This window comes from Gigantopelta aegis, chromosome 9 (assembly GCF_016097555.1).
Source record: "Gigantopelta aegis isolate Gae_Host chromosome 9, Gae_host_genome, whole genome shotgun sequence".
In the NCBI taxonomy this organism is placed as follows: Eukaryota; Metazoa; Mollusca; class Gastropoda; order Neomphalida; family Peltospiridae; genus Gigantopelta; species Gigantopelta aegis.
This window is the reverse complement of record NC_054707.1, coordinates 40062417-40080156: the sequence shown is the minus strand read 5'-3', so window position 1 is coordinate 40080156 and position 17740 is coordinate 40062417. Positions and strand designations below refer to the sequence as shown.

Genomic DNA, 17740 nt, shown 5'->3' with positions numbered 1-17740 from the left:
GTAATATTCGTGCAGCATTCACAGACGCTGATACAAACAATACCACTGGCCTAAGTAGTGTTTTGGGCCTCCACGAGTCAGAAATATTGGACTCGAGTACTCGAGGGTCAAACTCAACCCGAACCCGAGTACGCGATACTTACATTTAGATGATAATGAGAATATGGAATAAAGTAAAAGAGCATCTTAATACCAACATTAAACATGGACGCCAAATCATGCCATTGTATTGCATTCCACACGTTCGATTTTTGTTTTCTCTTCATGTCTCATAGCCTTGTAATGTAACCGATGGCAAGCATATGCAAAATGGCGTAAAAGAAATATATAATTAACGGACACGAGTCTTGCTAGACTCAGCCTGTGCCTGAATACTCGTAGAGACAATATCGGAGACAATATCGGATTTATAAGGGGGCAATTGCCCCGGGCCTCTCTGCCAGAGCCCCACCCGACTAAGGACTTCCTTTATTAAAAAAATGTAATAATTATAAAATCAGTTTTTTATTTTTATTTGACATGTAATTTAATTTCTATGTTGAGGGGAATACAATCATCGGATGGTATTGGCATAGGTGTACTGGTAGGAGGGGAAGTGGGGCAGGAGGGCTTTTGCCCAAATTAAAGTAAACTGCCCGAATCTTAATTTTATTCACACTGTATTAGCATTACTACCAAACAGCTATATAGCCTATGGATGGAAACGAATCACTGCGTATTTTTATTTTTTACATGGACTACAACTAATTTGGCTATAATGATGGAAATACATGGCTAAACGGTCTCTGGTTAGCACATTTTAACCAAATATCTGTATAATTTTTGCCCGAGTTTGAGGCTTTGCTCTAGTACTGGGGGGGGGGGGGGGTAGTTGCCCCCTACTCCCCTGTTTCGTACGCTATTGGGTATTGGATTCGCATCTCGGTACCGGCTTCCACACATAGCGAGTTCATTGACTCAATGGGTAGGTGTACGGTCATAATACCGAATTAACTCTCACTAACGATGCAGATGGCTGAGCGTGTGCCCAGAACAGCGTGCTTAAATCTTAATTGGATGTAAGTGCTCGTGGAAATAAGTATAAATAAACAAACCACAATACTTCAATAGGGAAGGGTTTCGTTTTGGTCTGTCTGACAACTATCAACGGGTTCCGCCTGGGAATAAATACCTGGGGTTTAATTCAATGAAGTCTCGCAACTTTGCGATCTCGCAGTGCAATGCTAAAAGACTTGCAAAGAGGATACTTTGTTGTCTAGCAGAGCCTAAGACAGAGCCTAATTTAAAAATCAATGGATATACGATAAATCAATGAATAAATATACTTTATTAACAAAATTAAAAAGAGGGCGAAACGACCCGGTTAGAGGTACGAATCAGCCCTCTTCTAAACGACTCGGGGTGAACTTGTAATAAGGGCGAAAGCGAAACGACCCGTTACCTCATTATAAGGTTAAAATGTTATTTATGTAATGTACTGTACATTTTTAGACAATATTGGGCAACCATTATAATATAATAAAGATAATTTGCTATATTACATTAATATGTTATTTATTATATGTAAGAAAAAAAATATTTTTTTTTTAAATTGTTGAACAAGTGTAACTAGCGTTGGCAGTCCTTTGCGGTGTTTTCTGTTGTCGCCTTTAATGTTGCCGTAAAACGTTTTGTTTTGCGGCCATGTTTGTTTTTGTTTGATCATGCTTGTGAAGTTTATTGGCTACTTTTGATCAAATCAGTTTTATGCAGCATTGGAATTAGCAAGGTTTGAATGCATTATACTGCCTGTTTACCTGATAACAAAATATGTTTTTTTGTGTTATTTTTAACATGATTTGTGTGAATAATAGTTGATACTTCTCAACTTGAACTTGATAGGCTATCATTCATTGTCAAGTTCAACTGATCAAGTTGATCAACATGATCAAGGCATCATTATGTGTTAACCTTTTTACGGTGTTGTAGTCTGGTATAATATAGATCTATCTGCTGTCAAATTGAATTTGACATCACGTTCACTTATGTGTATAGAACAGGGTGTTGTTTAGTTATAGTATTGTAATGCCTGGCCCCGTGCTTATAAACCTTAAAGTCTAGACTTTAATAAAGTCCAGACTTTAACATCATGGCAACGCCATTCAAATGGCATTATGTTAAAGTCTAGACTTTAAGTTTTATAAGCACGGGCACTGGTTAGTTCATAAAAATAAACTCGAATGTAAATGCACATTGAGTTTATAGGCCCGGCGCCATTTTCCATTAGCAGATACAGAGCCGTTCCGAGCAATTTTGCTCGGAACGGAATTGTGGTCGAAATAGCGACTGACACCACGCTGACACCACCTTTTCCCACCCTAATCGTGTAGTGTGATCTTTTTCGGGCATATGCAGACTAAGAAATACTTACTTTGAAACGATCTTCACTTTGAATTAAAGGAAAAACGACCAACTGTATGACTTGGGTTTAAAACGCGCGGTGCATTATGGGAGGAAAATGAAACTCGGAACAATCTTGTATGTGGAAAAGGATCGGTGAAGTCATTTCTCGTTCCATAATGAATAAAACAAAAACCATAAAACTAAAAATTAATTAAAGTTAATAAAATAACTTAAAAAGTAAAAATAAATTAAAGTTAATAAAATAAAATAAAAGAACATTTATTAATAGAAATGAAATAAAAATTAATTAAAGTTAATAAAATAAATAAAATTAAATTAAATTAAATTAAATTAAATTAAATTAAATTAAAGTTAATAAAGTAAAATAAAAGAACATTTATTAATTAATAGAAATGAAATAAAAATTAATTAAAGTTAATAAAATAAAATAAAATAAATGAGATTAAAGTAAAATAAAATAACATTTATTAATTAATAGAACACACACACACACACACACACATATATATATATACATACATATATACATATAAATATAGATATATATGGGTTTTTTTTTTTTTTAATTATTATTATTATTTTTTTTTTAATTTAACTTTGTGTCAGAAAAACACAGACAAGGACATGGCTGAAATTGTCCGAAATGCCAACAATGTCTGTGTTCGTTCCCTGATTTTGGACAAATTTGAAGGAGTTGTTGGTGAGAGTATTCCCGAAACCAATTGTGGTAAATGTACAAAAGAAGATGTTTGCAAATGTTCCAAATGCAGTTGCTGCTGCTGCTGCATTACAAGTTGTGGCTGCCAAGAAAAGGTTCAGTTTGGAATAGAAAAATTTCTTAAGTCGTAGAAATTATTGTTGTGGTTAAAGGCGCAGACCCTGCATTCAATCCGTAAAAATGGACACTAAGTTTTGGTTAAGTTACAAACCTGTAAAACATTTGGATAAGTTTATAAGAGTGTGAAACAAGAGTGTGTGAAGTTGAAACGGTGAAATACAGCTAAGATAGACTAAAACTCGAACAACTGTTAATTTTCAGACACACATGCGTGTTTATAATTGTGAAAAATACATTTTGTGGTATTTCTGCGACTTTTAGTTATAGCATGTGCGAACTCCACGAAAGTTGACTATCTACAAGGCAATTAGTTGTTGAGGATTGCCTCGCAACTCTTGCCAGTCACTGGAATCGGCATGTTATTAACAAATGTGCATACCATGCAGAACCAGAGTGAACTGTGACGTTTGAATACCTCGAAGTGGGCACCAAATGTCCAAACATGTGACCGATACTACACACGCGATTTTCATTATGTGCACCAACAATAAGCTGAAGGAATGTTGCCATCATGGTAAGACAGCGCAGCTCGAACCTTTTAATGAGGAATCATTTCTGGTTATGTAAAAATCCTGAACAAGGCACACATCAAATTTGGTATATCTTGTTCAACTCTCTGGGCCTCCTCGTGGCGAGCAAGGGGCAACAGTAACATTTTTACGTACTGGCAAACAAGAGAGAAATATGTTTTCATTGCCACCCCCACCCCCCACCCCCACACACCCCCTGCGTACCCCGACGTTTTCAGAAGAAAAAACTCAGAAAAAGACAGGTAAGTAACACTTAAAACTTAGTACTTATGTTTTTTTAGCATGGAAATTTATGAACTTTGTTTTTCGTTAAAAAAAAATAGCTATAATAATAATTTAAAAAAAAAACAAAAACAAAAAACATTATATATATCTATATCTATATGTATATAATATATATATATGTGTATGTGTGTGTGTGTGTGTGTGTGTTCTACAGTTATTTTATTTTACTTTAATCTCATTTATTTTATTTTATTTTATTACTTTAATTAATTTTTATTTCATTTCTATTAATTAATAAATGTTCTTTTATTTTACTTTATTAACTTTAATTTAATTTATTTTAATTAACTTTAATTAATTTTTATTTCATTTCTATTAATTAATAAATGTTGTTTATTTTTACTTTTTAAGTTATTTTATTAACTTTAATTAATTTTTAGTTTTAGCTGGGCATTATGGAACGAGAAATGACTTGAAATTGTTCCGAGTTTCATTTTCCTCCCATAATGGTTTTTAACCCAAGTATCGGTCGTTCGTTTTTTCCTTTAATTCAAAGTGGATCGTGATTTACCTCGGTAGATCACAGTACACGATTTGGGTGGAAAAACGGATACGGTATTTCGGTATTGACCGCATTGGATGATACTGATTGCTCGAGCGGTATTTTCCGTATACCTTTGGGTAGGCTTTAAAGCCACATACCTAACTGGTCTCATTAAACGTCGATCTCTCTCAGATAGCTAATTTTTCCTATCTAAATAAAATTTTAAAAGGATTGGCACTCCAATGTTTTATATACACAAGACTCTCGTATTCTGATTTGTGGGGGTTTTTTATTCGCAAGTTTATGTTTACACCTTGGCGAGATTTCTGCGTTCGTCTGGTTATGATACTAGTATATTGTTTAAAATGCTTTGTGTGCAATAAATACTTCCGCGGCAAACATTTTTTCAGTAACGAAATTTTAACTGCAGTATTTTGCTCGAATACGGCCTAAATCGGTATTGACATGTATTGGACCGATAACAGAACGGAGTTGTTACGGTGACCGTTAATGTTAACCGCCCTGCTGTAATGACTATATTTGAATGCCAAAGGACCGTTAACTTTAATCAGTAAATTATAATTCCATCTGTATTTATCTTTGAGCTGTAAGCCCACCAGCAGTGCATTATAAAGGTGAACAGTATTAGGCCTAAATGACATGTGTATAATTGTACACAATAATAACGAAATTTATATTTGATTTATTAATATTATATGTACCATTCTGTAGTTAAAATGTATGATAATCAACGATAATCATACAAAGTGTAAACAAACTGAAACAATTTTTCCTGTTCCCCGAAACACAAATAAAAAAAAAATAATGGAAGCAGACATTTTGGTATTAGTGAAAAGTGGTAAAATTCCAAGTTAATAATTCATTATGTTATTATTTACATTTTTGTGGCATATTTTATATCCTAATCGGTTCCTCAAAATAAAATGACATTTATCTTTTATTTTGACAGATGCAAATCTCGCACAGCGCGTGAGCACGCTAAATATCATGATTTCCTGTTGAAATGACATGACGCACGAATATTGAGTACACTAAATGAGAATAAGTCTATACATTAATTAATTTTAGTCATATAAACATTTTAAGCATTGTTTATCCTTTCTATTTAAATATAATATGTACGGCGACTTCGCCCAATAGGAAATGGGATTTACGGCTATCTCGCCATGGGCAAGACGACGTTGGGCAAGATCGACGGGCTCCTCTCATTTTACTCAAGATTACGGATTATAATAGTTTAATAGAGGGATGTAGTTAGTATGATTCTTACTACATCCGTATCTTGTTACATACAATATATATAGCTGGTATTCAACAATTGTGGCACTGTTATGCATCACTGGGTACTGTGTCGGTGTGCTATTGGCAGAATAGAGTTCTGCTTGGGAGGAGGGTATGCTAAATGTTTTGTTTACAAATTTAGCTAATTGTATATTTTAAAAAATAAACAAACTGACATCGAAGAAGTTTCGTTTTAGTTTTCCAATCGGTGACGAACAAGTCTGACCTGGATATCCAAATTACATGTATCGTCTTTTGATACAGTCTGTTGTACACGAAATTTCAATTTTCAGAGACCTGAGCTAGACAGACATTTGGACAGTTATCAACACTCTCTTACCGTTAGAGACCAATCTATATTTATAAATGCGCAATCACTGCCTACCAAACGGTAGTCAAAGATCATCACTTTTAATGCAACAACAATCCAATGTTTGACATTAAATACCTTTACATTGATCATTTTTTTAGCTCCCTGGTAAAAATTTGTTTACATATTAATCACTAATACACACACTACAGGAAGATACCTGACAGCACCCCCTTTTAATAATGTTCCGGTTAAATACGTATATTTTCTTCTGTTTCTGGATATGGTGGGGGTTTTGGTAAGGGTGGGGGAGGGGACAGGTCATACAGCACACATAAACACACACACACCCTTAATTTTTATGGTAAAACAACGGTATGAATGGGATTTACAGTGAAACAACTCTGGATGCAAACTCATTTAACAGCAGAATGATCGCTCCTTTTTTGAACTTATCTTGTTTAATGAAGAATTTGCAATATTCTGGTTTGTGCTTGATGATTACATTTCTTTATTTACAGGTGTAATTTTTCAAAATGTGCTCCATACCTTCTGTTCCTGGGGCCACAAAGCGGAAAGAGATCTACAAATATGATGCCCCCTGGACCGTCTACAGTATGAACTGGAGTGTTCGACCAGACAAAAGGTTCAGACTGGCTCTTGGTAGTTTTGTTGAAGAGTATAATAACAAGGTATATATACAAGACACCTTTATGTTTAATTTTCAGTTTAATAGTATATTAATTACCAGGGTTTTATCCACCTGTAGTGTTTTCCCTAGCTTGTTTTAGCATGGTGCAGCACCATGCCTCAATAGTCTAGCACCATCTTGCCTTAATCAGCACCATGCTGCCCTGAGATTAAACATGCCTTTTTCAGTAATTAATTGTAAAATTGCCCTTATAAAACACCCCAAAAAGTATTATTAATTAATAAAATATACCTTTTATATCTTTTGCAATTCATTTATTAAAGCAAGCACATAAATTACATTAATGTTTATTTCAATTAATTTTTGTGTATTTTTAATGAAATAAAAGTGCCCCCAAAAATGGTGAAAATACCCCAAAAGTGTTTGGTCTACCATCCCTTGCTAAATTTCTAGGAAAGTAACTAACCTATGTTTCTTGACTCCGATAATCAGTATCATTCCATACTATACTGTCGTTTTTTATTCCCAATTTTAAACTATAAAATTCTCAATCTGAATGTAGATACTATTATTATTACATACAGAACTATATATTTTAAAAACGATGTACATGTATAACACTTGATAAACACCTCTTGCCTCACCCATAACATGTATTAACACAAAATAAACCTATTAATTTGAATAAATACAAGTATATATGTATAGCATTACTTTTTTTAAATCTTAACTTTGCTTAAAAGAAAATGTTTTTGAAATAAAAGTGAAAATTTCCATTTTTGATAAAACAATGCTAAACTTCCCAAAGTCACAGCCATGGGCGTCAAGTCTAATTTTATATCGTTGACACACCAAATAGGTTCTATCCAATGTGGATCAAAGCATACTGATCCGAATTGCATTTCGCGGTTGACACACCGCCGCTGAATGCGGATGAATTCAGATCAATCCATTTCGGTTGAGACACACCATATACACTTATAAATTCATTCATTCAATTTATTTTCGAGTTTTTATTCAGTTAATGTCAAAGTACGTTGTCCTGGAAACACACACATCAACTGACCAGTGCACCACAACTGGCATATCAAAGACCGTGGTATGTTCTATCCTGTCTATGGGATGATGCATACAAATAAAAGATCCCTTGCTGAAAGGAAAATGTAGTGGCTTTTCTCTCACACACATGTGAATTGACACCAAACCTGATTGACACGGTTTGTTACCCGTATTTGGTGTGTCACAACCTGTATCCTATCTGGATCAAAATGCATTGATCCGTTTTGAAGTTTAGTGTGTCAACAGTATTAGAAATAAAACCCTTAAAGGGACACACCCTAGTTAGTTATTTGTTAACCATTACGGCGTTGTTTTTCGCTATTAAACCCCATTTTTCACAAATAAAATTGCACTTTACTTACATTTTATTATTTAGAATACACATTTCCATTCACCTGAAGTGCTTTTTGGTAATCCTGATGTTTGTAAAACCACGAAATGCATTTTTTCACAAGACGTGCTATTGAGAAAAAACCGTTAAGCAAGCGAGGTCCAATCTATTTTTAGAGGGAATCTTCCTGTGTAAACATCACAGATGTTGGTATACCACGTGACCGTTATCATTTTGGTTCGGTTTGTTTTCTCGTGCATGGTTCGCGCAATCCACATCCGATTTGTTGTTGTTCATTTGTGAGATTTTTCTTCACAGTTCGTGAACATTTTCAGTAACAATAAAGTTCAGACAAGTAAGCGTCTCAATACAAAACGTTACAAACCCTTAAAACCAATAATTTTGCTAAGTCTTACGATATCTGGAGAGGGGATACAACCAGGACAGAACAGTTGGAACATGTTCGGGAGAGGTGAAAAGAACGCACCCCAAGTCTGTGCGCACTCTGTGAAATTTGTCGTGACGTAGGCATTGTTGTGCTTCGAGCGACATCTACCGGTGACATCAGAATACTAACTTTCAAAATTATTTCAAGCAATTGGGACATGGGGATTCCCATGGTATTTATCGATATAAAACCTGCTTTTTCACTCCATTTGATAAAAACATGATCTAAGTGTGTTACAGGTTTGTAGATTAACCAAATTATAATTTATTTTCGCTAGATGGAACTAGGGTGTGCAGCTTTAATTACTGTATAAGTTACAGTGAACTGTACAGAATAAAAAGAGCTCATAAACGTATCAGTTGAAAGAAAGAGATGTTAGCACATTTTGAACTGTGGCCATTTTGTGTCTAACATGGTCAGTCTGTAAATTTAGCAGGATTCCATACTTCTGCAAATCTTAGATTTGTGTCAGAAGCATCAGAATCCCAAAATATTTAAATTACTTTATTTTTAGGATTCTGGCAGAATCCTAAAAAAAGGATCTCTAAATTCAGAACCCAGTGGTTATTTCTTCACCTGGTCTGTATAAAGAAAGAAAACCTGTCTTTGACATTTAAATTTTAAGTCTATATCCTCATTTAAATTTATTTGTATATACAGAATTATTGGGAAACAAGAACCAGTTTGGGTTACTACAACATTATGATGATGGGGAGAACACGCTCGCTGACACCGATAATCTAAACAAGTGAATTTAATACAGAAACAAATTACAATGACAGCAAACCGAGGGAAGTCTCTTTAAAAACTGTATATTCATTTGTATCATTTTATATATTTTTAAAATCTCTTTCTCAGGTCCAGATTGTGGCGCTGGATGAAGAAACATCAGACTTTGGTGCGAAGAGCACATTTGATCATCCATACCCAACCACAAAGATCATGTGGATTCCAGACACAGTAAGATTGGTTGCAATAATGCTCAAACGTATTTGGTTCCTCATTGTCTATAAATTATATTTTTGAAATTTTAAACTTTAAATTATGAACCAGAGCTCTGAATTGATCAATAAAAAACTATTATACATGAAGCTGATTTATTCTGAAACAACTTTATGCTGTGTTGAGTTTTTATTTTGATATGGTTCATCACTTTATGTTTGGATTTACCATAGTTTGACACCCAATAGCTGATGTATTTTTGTGCTGGGGTGTCGTTAAACATCTATTCTTTCTGCTGTTTAATTTATTCTTTCAAATGTGGATAAAATCTTTAAAATCTAAAAGCACTCGCAAAATTCGCCAATTGGGAATTTAAAAAAAAAATTTGCAAAATAATTTTATAAAATAATTGATATTTTATCAGAAAAATAACTGGATTTCTGCAATTTTTAAAACTTAACAGATAATTGCCGAAATTTTCTGCTCACCCAGAACTAGCCCTATTTATATCGGGTAACTTTTTTGTTTTATTCAATACTTCATCATTTAATAATAAGAATGTCTTGAGAATTATATGGATAGATTATGTGTAAAATAAGTATTTTCTTACAGAAAGGTGTCTTTCCTGATTTGCTGGCGACAAGTGGGGACTATTTACGAGTGTGGAGAGTTGGGGACACCGAGACACGGCTGGAATGTCTGCTAAATAATGTAGGTTACCTCACTCTGCTACAATCACAAGTTAATAAGTAAATGATGTCATTTATTTTCATGATTATATCCAACTAGGGTTCATGCATATTTTACTGATCAACACTGCTCTTCTGCCTGATCTGTCTATTCAGAAATAAATTTAAGGTTGCTGTGCAAAGGGTAAACTGACTGCTACACATGGGTTTACTTTTACCATTTTGCAGTAAGATTTCTGTGTTGTATCTAATAGTGTTGAAACGTTGATGACAGCTCAGTATTAATAATGTTTGTTTCAACCAGAATTGGTGTTTTAATATAGTATACCCATAACTAGAGGTACAGAGTTCTATCTACGTCATAAAATTAAACTTGTATTGTTAAATTTCCAGTAATAAAATGTTTTTTGAACAATAATTTTAAAGCTTCAAGCCCTATTAAAATTATGAGACGGCTTGTTCCCCTTCAAACTTTAAAAAAAATATATAAAAAATTAATGTCAGATTAGTCCTTGGAGTCAGTCCCATCATAGCTGGCAGATTTAATCTTACTTAAGTTTTGTTGATCTGATTGTAGTTTAATTTTGTATCTGTCATCATTGATTGTGAGCACTGATTACATTGTTTTTTTATGCTTGGTTGGTGTATTTTTTTGCAGAACAAAAACAGTGATTTCTGTGCTCCATTAACATCGTTTGACTGGAATGAGGTGGATCCAAACTTACTTGGAACTTCGAGCATCGACACCACGTGTACAATTTGGGGCCTTGAGGTAAACTTGAGAAAATCCATACAGCAAATGTTTGATACTTACTGCTATGTTGACATTTTCTTATTAATAAAATATTTTGCTTCTGCTATACTGTAAGACTTAAACTAGTAAACTATAGTCCGTTCCATCCTCCTACAAAACATTTTTTGTAAATAATTTCAGTTTTGTTTGACATGAAGAAAAGTAAAAGGGTTTTGAAAAAAAAAAAAAAAACTATTTTTGTGTGCAATTAAAAAAACAATCGACTCTGAAATAAATAACTTGTAGTAAATTCCATAGCATTAAAAAGGCGTTCCCTATGGGATGGACTATAGATTGGCTTTTGAGATCAGTCCATTGGATGGGGTTGAAGGGAATGCACAAATGTGAAAAGTTAGGTTCAACATTAATGATAAGATACTTATGAGTTACTTTGATTAGTTAAAATGAAGCACAATTTACTTCTTCCTGAAATTACACACTTAAAAAAAAAAAAAATTGCAGATTAGTCTCAATAAAAAGGACATCCATTAATTTTAACCAGCAGTAAAGTATATTAAATTAAAAAAAAGTTTTAAAGTTTAGTTAAATGTGCTTAAAAAACCAACATAACCTCATGACATTCAAAATTAAATCAGACAGTGGATTTAATTATGCATTATTTGTCAGAGGGGCGGGACTTAGCCCAGTGGTAAAGCGCTCGCTTGATGCACGGTCGGTGTAGGATCGATCCCTGTTGGTGGGCCCATTGGGCTGTTTCTCATTCCAGCCTGTGCACCACAACTGGTATATCAAAGGCCGTGGTATGTGTTATCCTGTCTGTTATATGATGCATATAATTGATACCTTGCTGCTAATCGAAAAGAGTAGCCCATGAAGTGGTGACAGCGGGTTTTGTATCTCAAAATCTGTGTGGTCCTTAACCATATATTTGATGCCATATAACCGGAAATAAAATGTGTTGAGTGTCGTTAAATAAAAAAAAATTAAAAAAAAAAAAAAAAAAATATTTGTCAGAATAAGTAATAGGAGATTTTCAATACAAAATGAAATGTGTAACAGTCATGACATTGAATGTAGCTTACTTTTAAAGTGCATTGCAGTAGTACCAATTTGCTAAGCTTTTTATTTTTGGTCTTAGTATATTTTTCTTTGACTAATTAATATAAACCAGATTAATATTGTGACATGTTTTGGGGTACCGGCCTCGGTGGCGTCGTGGTAGGCCATCGGTCTACAGGCTGGTAGGTACTGGGTTCGGATCCCAGTCGAGTCATGGGATTTTTAATCCAGATACCGACTCCAAACCCTGAGTGAGTGCTCCGCAAGGCTCAATGGGTAGGTATAAACCACTTGCACCGACCAGTGATCCATAACTGGTTCAACAAAGGCCATGGTTTGTGCTATCCTGCCTGTGGGAAGCGCAAATAAAAGCTCCCTTGCTGCTAATCGGAAGAGTAGCCCATGTAGTGGCGACAGCGGGTTTCCTCTCAAAATCTGTGTGGTCCGTAACCATATGTCTGACGCCATATAACCGTAAATAAAATGTGTTGAGTGCGTCATTAAATAAAACATTTCTTTCTTTCTTTGTTTTGGTTTTTTTTTGTGATGATGCACCTTAGCACTTCTACATAATGTGTAAATTTCACTAACACCATTGGTATTTGCAGTGAAAATAATCTGCGCATATAAATTCCGTGACAAAGTTGGTCACAAATTGATGTGGAATTTATACGCACACATTTTTCACCCCAGTTTAGAGTATTATTTGACAATCTATTCATACATGTTGATTGTTTTTTCAGACTGGTCAGGTTCTCGGCCGCGTAAATATGGTGTCGGGTCATGTGAAGACACAATTGATAGCACACGACAAAGAAGTCTATGACATTGCTTTTAGCCGGGCAGGAGGGGGAAGGGACATGTTTGCTAGTGTTGGTACGATATTGTTTCATTAGTCTTATTACATACAGTTTATGACAATGTTGGTTTTTATTAGATATAATTTATATTTCACTTATAATTGATATAAGGAGATATGGGTTTGTCTAGGTGAACAGAAAATTTCTTCAAATTATTTTTTAAACTTTCAAAAATTGTAGAAACCCAATTACTTTTTAACATAAAATCAATTGTGACAGGAAATTATTTCACCAAATTAAAATAAAATTCACCAATTGCTTTTAAAAATAGCAATTTGCATATTTTGCAGGGATTTTGGTGGGGGTGGGAGGGTACTTTTCAGATGAGTATCTTGTTTTGTTGTTTTAACTGAATTGTTTGAACCAAAATAATGTTAAGTTTATTTTAACAATGTGTTAGTTTGATGTACATTACAGAAACTATTTCTTTTTAACATCACCTGTCCTCAAACAAGTGCACTCCCCCCGTAATAGCGAAGAAGAAAAAGGAAGTTACAGTGACGTGACCGGAACTAGATGGAGCATACAGTAGAAGAATTTTAGGCCATCCCTTTGGCTGTTGGGATGTTCAGACCAGACTACTAGCCGTAGGTGGGAGTACACTTGTTTGAGGACAGGTGGTGTGTCTATAAAAGAAAAAACACCTCAAATTTTCTCCAATTTTAAGTAAAATTCCAACATAATAAATACCTTTGACGTGTATAATATCATTAACTGTAGGTGCTGATGGATCAGTGCGCATGTTTGACCTCCGTCACTTGGAACATTCTACCATCATCTACGAAGATCCCCAGCATGTTCCACTGTTGAGACTCGCGTGGAACAAACAGGATCCCAACTATCTCACCACTATGGCCATGGACGCCTTGGAGGTCGGTGAACAATAGGAGATATAATGGCTTCCTTTCGCTTTGCTTAAATTTTACATTGCTTTTCAAAAGGATATGGACATTGGTCTTTGCCATGAGTAAAATCAAGATGAGCTGAAGATCACTACTGAAATGGTGCTCGGCGAGCTATCGCAAAAGTTTAAAAGAAAATGTATTAAATTTTTTATTGCAAGGCGATCAATTTGTCGCTTTCCTAAAACAGTTTTCAGGCAGTGTGAGTGGGAAGCAAAGACAGGATATTATTAAATAACATTCAACAAAAAGAATTGGACCGCATAGTGAACACAATTGAGGGGGAGTAGTAGACCGATTTCCAAACTTTTTTTTTTTTTTTTTTTACATATTACTAATCAAATTGTCATTATTGGTATTTTCGTTATTTAAACAAGAAACTTGATTCTGTGGGTGGCAAAATTCTCATGTTTTTCTTGTGAGTGACAAATACTGAATGCAGTACACATTCTTCTGTATGTCGCCAAATTTGGTTAAATTAGTTCTATACACATCTGTAACAATGTTTTCTCAGACAGACCAACAGAGTGGGAGTGAGTGAGAGTGGTAATATACCTTAAACCATGAAGTTGAGAAATCTATTGTACATCGTATAATGGTTTTCTGTTTCAGTCATATAGCATTGTTTAAAACTGAATAGTGGACATTTTTGCACGTGCTAGGTTTTCGTTAAAACATTCCTCAGCTCACTCAGTCCCTCACTTCTTGATTCATAATGCATCAAGTTTATTTGTGATAGTTATTTTTGTTGTATTGCAGGTAATTATTCTAGACGTAAGAGTTCCCTGCACTCCAGTAGCCAGACTGAACAACCATCGAGCCTGTGTTAATGGAATCGCATGGGCACCCCATTCCAGTTGTCACATTTGTACAGCAGGTAGCTTTACAGAAAAACACTTCCTTATTCCTTATTCACCAGCTGCTGAGGCACAACTTTTAATCTCTACATGGCCAGTTGTTTTAGATCATTTAAGTCTGTGAGACATTTTATTACCTAAATCATAACTTTGCTTCTCTCTAATTAATGTTTTTTATTCTAGAAAATTTTGAATTTGGATAGTTACTTAAAATGGAGGATACTCTCCTTTTCCTTTGATACTATAGTTATTATCGGAAAGTAATGTTGTTAAAACATTCAAAATGGTCTTCAGTATTATTAAAGTATCCAAAGATGTGACGAATTATGACATTTGATCATTCTGAAGCAAAATATAATTCAATAAATTATCCACTAGATACAAAATTTATAATTTGCTAAAGAAAATAAGGATTGCCATTTAAAATCACTCAAATTGTTGAATCATAATTTGCTAAAGAACTGTAATATCATAATTTGCAGAAGAATTGTAATTTTCTAAGGAAAAGAATCGAGCAACTCATCAATATATCTTAAATAAGCTGATCTTTTTTTCTTCTTTTTTGTTTTGCAGCGGACGACCACCAGGCTCTTATCTGGGACATTCAGCAAATGCCACGAGCTATCGAAGATCCTATTTTAGCATACACATCGTCAGGGGAGATAAATCAGATTCAGTGGTCATCAACACAGCCCGACTGGATTGCAATATGTTACAACAACAGTTTAGAAATCCTGCGAGTCTGAATCTGGTGTTATGCTAACAGCTTCGACTGTAAAATATCACGGCATCAGTTTTGACACTAAACATGATATTTTGGGCAGAAATGTACAAAAAGGTGGAAATATTGACATTATTTGCAGGCAGGGCACAAACATTTGCAGTGCATTATTTAAAAAAAGAAACTCCTCTTTTTTATTATATGGGTATCCACTGGTTAAAGTGTCGTAGAAATGCTCACAGCAAAGCCCAATGTTTTCTCCATCACTATAATGGTTAATGTGTCATTTTCACAAATCGTGAATTGCTACGTCAAATGCTGAATTGGGATGGCTGAATCTTATGAGTAGTGCAATGTGTAGAGATTATGAGGAAATAAGACAGTTTAATTCTTGTGGTGCCCTCATAACATTACTGTTATTCACATGGTTTAAAATATGGTACATATCAAAGTGATATAATATCTTTCATGACAAAATATCATGCACTTCAAAACATATATGCTTTCTGCGTATTCAGAGTTAAACTCTTGAATTTGGCAAATGTATTTCCTTGTTAAATTGCCAAATAATCTCATTCAAAAATTGAATTATTTGGCTACAAATTTTGACCAATTTTGCCAGATTTCTGTTACGGTTTTGAGTTCAAGTTAAATCCTGCTACTCCATAAAATAATTTCGCTGACCAACAGTAATAAAGAAAGCTCAGAATGGTGAACAAATATTTTACTTGGTACATTATTATAATGGAAGCTTGCTTAGTATTCAGATTGATTCAATTAAGCCAAATTCAGTAACTGAATCATGTAATACGATTTTAAGGATGTGAAACATAATTAGAAATAAAGGAAATATACAAGGATGTGAAAGGTAATTAGAAATAAAGGAAATGTACAAAGATTTAGAAAACGGGTAATATGAAACTTGATTTGTTGTTGAAAAGTGCTAGAATTACGATGTTGAGGGAAATGAGTACTAATTAAAAAATAACAGGGAGTAGACTGCATCTTGCAGTATTATCTTTGCTGCCTTACATAGCGATTATGATACATAATATTATATTGCTTTTCTTTGCTTTTTAAGTGAGGGAGTTAGCCTTGTTTGAGTGTTGTATTTATCAAACAACCCTTCACCTGATTTGCAAAAAAAAAAAGAAGAATAAAAGCTTTTTAATATGGAGCAATAATCTCAATTCATTCCATTTTCATCATACTTATTAAACATTGTGTTATGAATTTTTCCTTTTTAAAAAATCATTCAGTTTATTCGGTCATAGATTTCTACACAGTATTGTCTGCTGTATTTAGCAGCTACTGGGATACTAAAATGGGGGTCTTGTAAATTTAAATGAATAATGAAACTGCATTAGGTTATTCCAAAGAACATAATATTGCCATTTAACACAAATTATCAATTTAAGTTGCAACATTATGGAACCAAAGTGGATTTGCCCTTCACTTTTGAATTGCTAAAAAAACAAACCCAAAACAAAAACAAAAACAAAACACCTGACATTTTCAGCAAAGATTTCAAAAGACGTGTTAAGCTTCATTTTTGAATGGCATTTATATACATATTTTAAAACCATAATCATGTCAAGTGTATTTGTGTCTAAGGAATCGATGCAAGTATAATGCATTTGTTCTTTAGGCAGTTGCTATGGTCATTTGAATGTTGCTGATATTGTGTTGATGTAAAATAATTGTAATTGTCAACTAAATGTTCTTTTTGTTATTGATGTGTCATTTTATGAACGCTTTGACATCATATAATGTTACATAAATATGTCATCATTATAGTGCTTGTATAAATGGCATATGTAAGAAAAATATTTAATTTTTTTTAATTCTGGTGTATGATACTTACGTTTTCCAGATTATACTAGTTTCGACTCTGATTACAATACAGGAACAGGGATGGTGCTGTGGCACAGCCTGCCCACCCACTCCCTTCACCACTTATTAACAACCTAAAGATAGAGGGGATCTTAAAGTGACATTCCTGAGTTTGCTACATTGTAAGATGTTTCCGACTAATAAAATATTTCTACGATTAAACTTACATAATTAAATATATTTTTTTGTTTAGAATATCATTGTCTGTATATTCAGTGTGTTTCTGGTCGTCTTAATATTTGTAAGAAGCTCAAACTGGATTTTGTTTCCAAATAATTTCGTACGTACGAACAAAATTATTTTAGGAAATAAAATGAAATTTAACCTAGTACAAATATTAGAACGATCAGAAACACGTTTAATATACAGCCAGTAATATATTATGCAGAAAAATAGATTTGATATGTAATTACAATCGTTA

The 17740-nt window shown here is 33.9% G+C and overlaps 1 protein-coding gene across 1 annotated transcript; it reads left to right on the top strand.

The window, feature by feature from the left end:
• Window positions 1-1652: 1652 nt before the first annotated feature.
• On the top strand, window positions 1653-17535 carry LOC121382041 (DDB1- and CUL4-associated factor 7). Its single transcript, XM_041511516.1, has 9 exons — window positions 1653-1768; window positions 6674-6844; window positions 9501-9602; window positions 10197-10295; window positions 10932-11045; window positions 12830-12962; window positions 13667-13818; window positions 14608-14725; window positions 15279-17535. Exons 2-9 carry the CDS (start codon window positions 6689-6691, stop codon window positions 15449-15451), a joined length of 1047 nt encoding a protein of 348 aa, XP_041367450.1. The 5' UTR covers window positions 1653-1768; window positions 6674-6688; the 3' UTR covers window positions 15452-17535.
• The last annotated feature ends 205 nt before the right edge of the window (window positions 17536-17740 follow it).